Source organism: Lucilia sericata, unplaced genomic scaffold, assembly GCF_015586225.1.
Source record: "Lucilia sericata isolate MDLA Ls3-8-SP2 unplaced genomic scaffold, ASM1558622v1 Contig000063F_arrow, whole genome shotgun sequence".
In the NCBI taxonomy this organism is placed as follows: Eukaryota; Metazoa; Arthropoda; class Insecta; order Diptera; family Calliphoridae; genus Lucilia; species Lucilia sericata.
Genome location: NW_023994098.1, coordinates 57444 through 67701, shown reverse-complemented (window position 1 = coordinate 67701; position 10258 = coordinate 57444). Strand labels below are relative to the sequence as shown.

The 10258-nt window shown below is 35.4% G+C and overlaps 1 protein-coding gene across 1 annotated transcript; it reads right to left on the bottom strand.

Annotated features, from left to right (window-relative positions):
• Positions 1–1646: 1646 nt before the first annotated feature.
• LOC119616257 (cullin-associated NEDD8-dissociated protein 1-like) lies at positions 1647–10048 on the bottom strand. Its single transcript, XM_037972584.1, has 4 exons — positions 9054–10048; positions 8745–8988; positions 2077–2223; positions 1647–2012 (listed from the first exon to the last, which is right to left on the bottom strand). Exons 1-4 carry the CDS (start codon positions 9939–9941, stop codon positions 1885–1887), a joined length of 1407 nt encoding a protein of 468 aa, XP_037828512.1. The 5' UTR covers positions 9942–10048; the 3' UTR covers positions 1647–1884.
• Between the last annotated feature and the right edge of the window lie 210 nt (positions 10049–10258).

Below are 10258 nucleotides of genomic sequence, written 5' to 3'. Positions count from 1 at the left end.
GATGGCAGCATCCACCTGTTCTCTCCAGGGGGTGGACCAACCCAGAACGTCACCAACGGGGCCGTATATTCTCTCGAATTTAGCGACGCTTTGTCGGTGCCTTCTGAGCGGGAGCCTCTCCCTTGACGAGAACTTTGAAGAATCAGCCTTTGCCATCATAGACAGAAAGGCGAGAGACCTCAAAGTCCCGTTCCTAGCCTTCTCCTCCTTCGTTCGGCCTGTATCATTAATATCTCGTGGAGGGACACTTGGCTTCTCCTCCACGGCTACTTGCCGAACGACCTGACTTCTCCCAAATGTCCCCTTTGGATCCTCTTGGCCTCTTTAGCAGGGGATGTTATCTTAACAGTCTGGCAGCAAGCTCTTCCTCAGACAGAGATAAATTCCCCATCTTCTGTGTGGCACTAGTTTCACCAAAGGAGTCACTTGACACCTCCAGAAGACCCTCCACGTCTAAGTCGGTCAGTACCTGACCTTCATGCTCAACAATTCAGGCATGGAGGTCAGTAAGGGTAACGTCACCGTCCTCCAATGTACTGTCCAACTCCCTATCATCCTCGTTGACCGTGACGTCTTGACTGACTCTCCCTAACAGGTCGACCACCCCTTCCGTCGTGTCCCTACTCTCCTCCCTGTTTGTTTTTGGGTTTGGTTTCTCTATTTTGAATCCCACGAGTATGCACGTACAGACGGACAATCCACGCAGTGACGTCGTACGTGGACTAGGCAACTACGTTACAACAGCGCTTTACCATGACGCTGAGGGGAGCTGTTAGCAACTAGCCTCTTTATGCACTGGCTAGCCACCCAGGCCCTCGGCACTGCTACCACTCACCTTGACCTTAAAAGTGCATATATATGTCATGATAGAAGGAAGTAGGATTGACAGACACATACCGCTCTCACTATCTTGACAAGATGAGTAACCTTTAGTTATACACTTCTTTGAAACCATAACTTCCTGTGTCTGGATACCGAAGCATTAGTCACAGTAAGTTATAGTCACGATGTGTACTTAAGCCCTCGCATCACGACAAGATAGTTACCCTTGGCGAAGGAACTTCCTTTGTTAGTTTGTACACATTTTTTAACAGAATTTTCTACCAGTTCCAGTAGCCCAATTTTGTTGAAATTTGGCACACTTAAAGGCACCTGATGACAATGAAAAATCAAAATTAAATTCGAAAATTCAGAGTTGTTGAAAATTTTAACTGAATTTTTAAACCACTTCCTGTAGCTCAAATAATATTTGAATATTATGTTGAATTTGTTGAAGTTTATTAGAGTTTTTATTTAAGACTAATATACAAAGTTGAACAAAATACTGAAGTTACTAACGTAAAAAGAATAAACATGTAAAAAGAAGAACCAGAACGTACATGTTGCAAGGTAGCAAAAGGGTTGCCACGTTTCAACAAAATATGCTGAAATTTGGAATATATGTAGACATCTGATAACAACATAAAGTATTGTTCGAATTTTCGAACAATTTGAAGTTATATTCGAAAAATTATTTTTAAAAATGTATACAACCTGTGTTTTGTGAATTTTAAAAAATCAAATTTGTTTGAATTTTCTTCGTTTGTGCTCAAAATAAACAAAAACTGAAACTGTTAATAAATTATATAAATAAAATAAAAATTTATATTTTGGTTGATATTTATTATTTTTGTAATTAAACATTTATTTCTAAAGAAAAAATTACATTTCTTTTCATAAAAATTATTGAAGAAATTTTGAATTAAATTTAAAGCAGAACCAATTTAAGGGACAAAAATGAAAATAAAATGTCAAATTCAAAATTATTAATATGTCGAAAAACTTAAGATAGCATTTTGAATTTTGTTTATTTCAAAGTTGACTTAGAAGGATAACTAATTCAATTTAGCTCTGATCCATTGAAATTTCCGAATTGTTAGCAACGGTATCTTTTTGAACATATTCATATATTTTGCTTAACTCCGGCGAATCTTTAATTGATTTTAGGAAATCGGTCAATTGTTGGTTTTTATCTACAAAAAATATTTATATATATAATATTCATATTGCTCTCATAATATAAAATAAGTTATTTACCTGCTTTGGGAATCTTAGATAAAGCGCATACGGCTCTCAAGGCGGATCGCTTTAATTCATCTTGTTTCTCATACTCCTGTTTAACGGAGTTTGCTTTCACTTTGTGTGTACAAGTATCACGCAATTGTTGAACGAATTGATCTAGTCCTATTAAAAATAAAAAACAAAAAAGAACATTAAAGAAAAATATATTTTTTAAGCAAGGCTGGAAAAAAATAAATTATATTTAGAGTTAATTTACCTTACCTTACTCTGAAAATTCTTTGTTTAAAATGCACAACAGTAAAGAATTAATACGTATTCTCTAAAATTTTACAAAAAAAAAAAAAAAAAAAAAATGCGATTTTCCCGAAAGCCGCCGAGATCAATACAATATATCCTAAAAAATTTAAATTTTTTTGTCAGATTTCGAGTTCATGTGCTGTGAGACACGTTAATGGTCTGGGGAATTTGCAATAACATTTAAATTTTTCAACCAATATTTGTGTTTTATATCTTTCCGAAATGCTTATTATGTGTACATTGCGATTCCTTCTCAATAAAGTGCAAAGTTTAATACTAAATGGCAAAATTTGAGCAAAAACTGAAAAAATCGATATTTTCCCCTTGTAAATGCACTTGGAAACTTCAGAGCCGTTGTGGCACCAGTTAACGTTATCCTATCAGCCTAATATTTTTTTCCTTCATACAAGCTTGAAGCACTCGAATGTATATATTGTCATACTCGTAAGAATTTATCAGAGCTTGTTGAACAAATTTTGTAGGAGAATTATTGTACAAGCCGTGGCAAACAAAAATGAACAAGACTGATAACTTAAATTCAAAAAGTTGATTTATTTATTATTTAGTTGATTGATTAACACAGACAACATCAAAACCTCAGTTGTCAAATGCCATATTATTCCCATCCCTAGGGCAACCCTCCCAACAGCTATGACATACTACTGATTCCTATCAGACATTCCAAGTCATGCAGTTAAACTGCAATTTACTTAGGAACAAGATCTTGGAAATCACAAAATATATGCATGATAATAACATTCTCATAACTGCAATACAGGAGACGAAGCTCACCAGTGATTGTTCTCTTAGTTATCACCCAAGCATATCTTACTTCTTGCAAGGTGTTTAAGTTAAAATTGATTTAACTACCTTTTTGAAATACTATTTATAACAACGTTAGAATCCTATAAAGCTTCCCTTTTTTTTTTTGCAACTTTGTTGGAAGATTCTAACGAGTAACCGCTAACGGTGCTTAAATATTGTTTGCCACCAAATTTATGCTTGTTTCGTTTGACATTATAAATCACTTTTGATTTGTCTACGACACAAGCACTACGTGCAATTACATTTACAAAACTTGCACGAGGTAATATTTTGGTTTAAATAAAAAGAGATCTTCATCTCTAATAAATTTGAAATACACATTTGTTTTATTATACCCTACACCACTTTAGTGGGGAGGGTATATTGGATTTGTGCTGATGTTTGTAACATACAAAAATATTCGTCCTAGACCCACCTTAAAGTATACCAATCGGCTTAGAATCGTTTTCTGAGTCGATTAAGCTATGTCCGTCCGTCCGTCCGTCTGGCAGGCTGGCTGGCTGTCCATGTAAACCTTGTGCGCAAGGTACAGGTCGCAATTTTCAAGATAATTGGATGAAATTTGGCACGCACGTTTTATTTGACCCAAGGACGAAGCCTATTGAAAATGGTTGAAATCGGTCCATTATTTCACCTAGCCCCCATAGAACAGAACCCCCCGAAAAGGGCTTTTGAGCTCATAATTTTGTTAAATTTACAGATATATCGATAAAATGCGGCACAACTAAGTTTTATAGAAGTCTGGATGACCCTGCCAAATTTCATAAAGATCGGGCCCCATTTGACCCTAGCTCCCATACAAAGTCCCCTTCAGAAAATTACTTGAATGTCCCAAATTAACTTATAAACACAAATATCGCGATGAAATTTAGCACAATAAAATATTATGTAAATATAAATATATTCACAAAATTTTATCGGGCTTGGTCCATATTTGCCCCTAGCCCCCATATAAAGCCTCTTTCAGAAAATTAGATTTTCATCCATAAATTGCTTAAATGTATCGGAACAAGGGAATATTGAAGATAAATTCTTTATTATGAAAAATAAATCACATTTAATATTCATAACTGGTGTAGGGTATCATATGGTCGGCCACGCCCGACTATACTTTCTTACTTGTTTTTATATAAAATCTTGGGAATCTTGTTGGAGCTGAACATTTGGTCCTAGCGAACCGGATTTCTTAGATCATTTATCGGATTTTTGGGATCTTTATATCAGTACCGGATCTTCTTTGGCACCTTCAACTCCATTCCTATAATACAGTCCACCGGAGATATCTTTATCATTTATTTATTTCTACGAAATAAGGTACGTAAATATATTTCAATTGTGAGCAAGTGATAAAATTCGTTTGTTTTGTTTCGCGAAAATACACACACATTTCTTTTGTGAATTTTTGTTTTATTTTTTTTTTTAATTTGTGGATACATCTCACTAATTTGAACTCTAATTTATATTTAAAATTTTTTAATTTATTTTTGATCCTACGGACAACATATTAAATTAAAGTAAATTTTATTAAAATTTTATTACAAAAATCAGATTTAGATCTGTAAAATAAAACAATAAAATACATAAACGGTTGATTCTTCTTCTACCTTTATATTAGTCACCCTACGCTCGGCCAGTTTGACTATTATCACATTTGATTATATACATTTTGTAGTCAAGTAGTATTATTAATTTATTTATTTTAAACGACTTTTCAAATATTAAAAAATGTCGGTTTCGCCACTAAACTCGTTTATTAGAGCATCGGATGCCCTTATTGCATTCGGGGCTATGTTTAGTAATTTTGACGAAGAAATTCATACGGTTTATACTTTGGAGATTCAGAGTCAAGAGTTAAAAACACTTTGGGGTAAAGTTAAGACGACGTATAATGAATGTCTTAACTCTTTAGAGGCCGAAGAATTTGATGTGGCAGCCGCTAAATATAAAGCTACCTACACAGCGTATATCCAATGCGGAGGATCTATCCATGAAAAAATAGATGAATTCAAATCTGCTTTGAAAAGCAATGAATCTCCAACGGTAAATTCGAACTCCGGTAATACAGATCATAATCTAGCACTACCTCCTTGTGATATTGATTCATTCAGAGGTGATTATGTTTCTTGGCCCGCTTTTAGGGATTTATTTACCGCAATTTTTATTAATAGCTCGCGGCTTAGCAATATAGAACGGCTTTGCCATTTCATAAGAAAAACCGAGGGTGAAGCAAAAGAAATCGTTTCTAAATATCCACTTGTTAACGCAAGTTTTGAAGTAGCCTGGCGCGATTTAAAGGAAGCATATGAGAATCCTCGTATGTTGGTACATAACCAACTAAAAGTTATTTTTGGCCTTCCTTTCCTTGACAAGGAATCGATAACAGCACTCAAAACACTACAACGCGGAATTAATAGTTGCCTTTCGGCTCTTTCTATTTATAAAGTGCCTACGGATAATTGGGATCCAATTATAATTTTTATGTGTATTCAACGTCTGCCTAGATCTACAGTTATTTTGTGGGAACAGGGTGTTAAAAACAAAACTGTTTTGTCTACATGGAAAGATTTCGATAACTTTCTGACAGAAAGAATTCAGACATTGCAATGTCTTCAAGATCTTAAAGGTACGAACTCGACTGACGTCGACTCTTCAGTGCATTCAAATAGTTCTACTATTACTAAACCTTCATGTATCTTATGCCCTAATCAGTCACACTATTTGCGAAATTGTCGTCGATTTAAAAATCTTTCAGTATCTGACAGAATTTCTACTGTGAATGATTATAACTGCTGTACTAATTGCCTTTCGAGGACACATAAAGTCAGAAGTTGTACAATCAACAATAACTGTTTTATTTGCAATAATCGACATCATTCTATGCTTCATCTGCAGCATACAGATAATTCTATAGTTGAAAGACCTACTGTTTCTACTGAACAGAATTCCAGTGAGGTTCTACGACCCACTAACTCTCACACTCGACAATCGCATACGTCCAATAATGTTACTTCTAATCCACAAGTATTTCATACTAGACAGAATCAGTCCGTTTTGTTAGGGACTGCAATGGTAAACATAATTCATAACAGCCATAAGTATCAGGTCCGCGCTTTAATAGATTCGGGTTCAGAATGTTCTTTCATTTCTGAACGTTTACGAAAAAGATTAAAACTTCCCACTCATTCTTCGAATTCTAACGTTTCTGGCGTTAATAATGTGGTTTTTGGAGTTTCAAAGTTTTGTCCTTTGGAAATTAGTTCAGATTTAGATTCTTCAATAAAACTATCAACTAACGCATTTGTTTTACCAGAAATAACAGGAAATTTGCCTTCGACTTCTGTAAATGTCGATATTGGAAAATTATTGCCAAATCTTTGTTTGGCTGATTCGAATCTTTTTACCAGTAGGCCTGTAGATATTCTTATCGGAGCAGATTTATATCCGCGCATTATTTTACCGGAAATACAACAAAACGTATTAGGGTCATTATTGGCACAGAAAACTATATTTGGTTGGATACTGACAGGTCCAGCTAATCCTAGGGATTTTGAAACATATATCGACAATTTAACGTATTCTACGTGGTCTAACGCTTGTTAACCTTTAATTTATTATCACTTTAAAATGCTCACAGAAATATATTTATGTTTCTACTACCTTATTTATGTTTATTATTATACCTTATTAATTATTATCTTTATATATATTATAATACTTATATTAAATAATAATCCACCTGCAGGACTTCGGTGCTGTGGGAAAAGTCGAGAGACTTTCCAAAAATCCACCTGCGGGACTTCGGTTCTGTGGGGAAAGTCGAGAGACTTCTTAAAAATCCACCTGCGGGACTTAGTTTCCGTGGGGAAAGTCGAGAGACTTCTTAAAAATCTACATCGTTTTAAAATCGTTTGCAATTCCTAAGGTATTGCAAGGTGGCCGGCAATGTTTAAGTTAAAATTGATTTAACTACCTTTTTGAAATACTATTTATAACAACGTTAGAATCCTATAAAGCTTCCCTTTTTTTTGCAACTTTGTTGGAAGATTCTAACGAGTAACCGCTAACGGTGCTTAAATATTGTTTGCCACCAAATTTATGCTTGTTTCGTTTGACATTATAAATCACTTTTGATTTGTCTACGACACAAGCACTACGTGCAATTACATTTACAAAACCATCTACTTCTACGAGGTAATATTTTGGTTTAAATAAAAAGAGATCTTCATCTCTAATAAATTTGAAATACACATTTGTTTTATTTTTATATAAAATCTTGGGAATCTTGTTGGAGCTGAACACAAGGTGATAACAAAATATTACTTGGCGATTTCAATGATCATCATGAGAGCTGGTATTCCCAATTATCAAACGATCCCCGCGGAATTAGTATTGGTGACCAGATAGATGACTCAGACTTCGCTGCAATAAATGAGGACTTCTCTTCAAGAATTACTGCAAGATGCTCAAGCTATCCAGACATATCCATTGTCTGTTCGTCTCAACTTGCCCAAGCCATCTGGAAAACCCAGACAGTATTAGACTCAGACTCAGGTAAATGTAGAGAAGCCTATCGACTTTGTGAAGCCTGATAACCGCACGTTTGTCAACTACAACAAATAAAACTGGCATTTAAACTTTATTGACGATTCCCTACGTCAGTTGCCGCCCCCACATGTGCCAGAAAGGGAGAGATAGTTTTCAGAGAAACCATTCTTAAGGCAGCAAAGCGTTTTATCCCTGCACGAAGAATCTCTAATACAAGACCAAATTTTTCACTTCAAGCAGCACGTTTAGCAGAACAACTCTGCTAAACTTATCCAAAACTTTTATACGGTCGATCATTCCATGCTGATAAATGACATCGCGAACTCAACTCTACCCAACGATTTCAAACTCTCGATTTCCAATTATCTCTGTGGCAGACAAGCGAGTATTGCAGACATCTCAAAATAATGCACTCCGAATCGCAACCGGATGTGTCAAACATGGATCACCTACACGTGAATACAAAATTTTGACGGAAGATCCCCCTCGACACATTCTGTCCGACATCCACGACGTCATCCCATCTGACGTCGACAGATTGTCGATAATAAACGCAGGGATCGAGTTAAGGAAACTTGAAGACAAGAGTCTCCAAATCGGTCACCAGTTTTGTCAATTATTTTGTTATCTTTAACATTGTCAACGAAGAATCTACAGTTTTATATTTTCCATTAAAGAAAAAAATGTTAACAAAGGTGAGTGATGTTGCGTTGGAGGCTTAATAGTTTTTAACAATCGAGTATTTTTTCAATTGTGCTATAATAGTTATTCACAATATTAATTATTCAAAATTGCAAAAGTACATAAAATGTACTTGTGAGTCTCTGTTTCCAATGTCTAATAAGGTCCAAAATAGTACGTAGTCAATACTACTACCGTCAGTAATAGATTTAAAATATTTATAATAAGTTACTAGTATTGGTGACTGTGTCAATAGAAAGTCAAAACTGTTTCACTATTGATATTTCCTGCTTGGTTACGCCTTATAAATACATACATATTGTATATTTACTTACGAAGTAGAACTGCATCGGGACAAATTACGGCTAAACGAGCGGTCATTAAGTAAGTCAACATTTTAATGTCATAATGATCACAAAGTCCAGCTTGTACGTGATCTAAGAATTGCATTACATCAACTCGTTCTAATCCTTGTTCGAGCAATGTGTACATGCATTCGAATGCAGCCTTACGAATATCTAATCCATCATCAACTGTATGTTTAAAAGGACCCATTTCGACTTCTCGAATAAGTTCACTCTGTAAGTAAAAGTTAATTTAAAAATTGAATATTAGGAATCTTCTTGGAAAATTGTTAGAATTACCTTCACTTTTGTTTCAGAATATAACCATGGTAGTAATGTTGGAAGTAGATCTCGCACAAGACTGGGTTTATTGTGAACTGCAGAATTAAATGCAACCAATGCAACTCGTCTTACGGAAGGTTCGGGATCTCGAAGCAAGAATAGAAACTTTCCAATGTTTTGTTTTAAGAGTACATCTATGGTTTGTGGTTGGTCAGATATGGTGAACTTAATTGCTGAAACAACTACAGTGCGCATAAGAGGACTTTCGGATTGTAGAGCATCTTGCAGTCGTGGTAAAAGTTCTTCTGGACTCACAAGAACTAATTTTCCCAAACATTCTGCAACAACATTACGGGAGCCTTCTTCGGGACATTCGCAATGTTTAAACAATTGCTCCCATATTGATGGGACTGATGGCAATAACTGAGAAAGTCCATTTTGTGTAACCGAAAGTGAAGAAATTACTTCTTTTAACGAATGCAGAAGCAAATATTGTCGGCGTGGTTGAGCTTCAATTTCATTTAATATGAGCGGCAAAAATGTTTGCAAACTTCCTACTGCTACCGCTCCTAAAGCGTGGCTAGCTGCTGCTTTAACATCTTCTGATGCAGCACTAAAACATTCTATAATGGTTTGTGGTAGTGCAGAAATTGAGCTTAAATCAAAATGACGCCCAATTTCTCCTATTGCTAACAAGCAAAATACGAGTTGTGTATCGCCGATTGATGTCCTCTTCTGGAGGTCTCCTAAAAGTTGTGTCGCTAATGGTATTGCTTCATTAGGACACTGCTGAGTTAAAGCAGCGACACATTTTGCCAAAGAATGATAGGCCTGCTTGTGGAGCTGATCATGGCCGCTATTGGGAAAAACTCCTGTAGAAATGGGTTCAGCTATTACAGGCTCCATAAGTTTTTTCAACAATGAATGATAGTCAAGGCCGGTAAGATTAGTTCGAACAAGAGCTTGGAAAAGATCATGTGTACATGTTAAAGCTGAGCCCTGCAAAAAAGGTAACAAATGTTATATTTTAATGTTTTCTATATTTACATCAGGCGTATCCTTAGAATAAAATTCTACAGACAGTCCGACCACTTTATTTTTTAACCCTTTCGATTTAGTTATAACTCGAAGCATATATTCTACTCTTAAATGGGGTTTATACGACATATAATAGTCAGAAAGAAATATGGCTTCACTTGGGTCCAAAGTTGATCCTTTTGTAT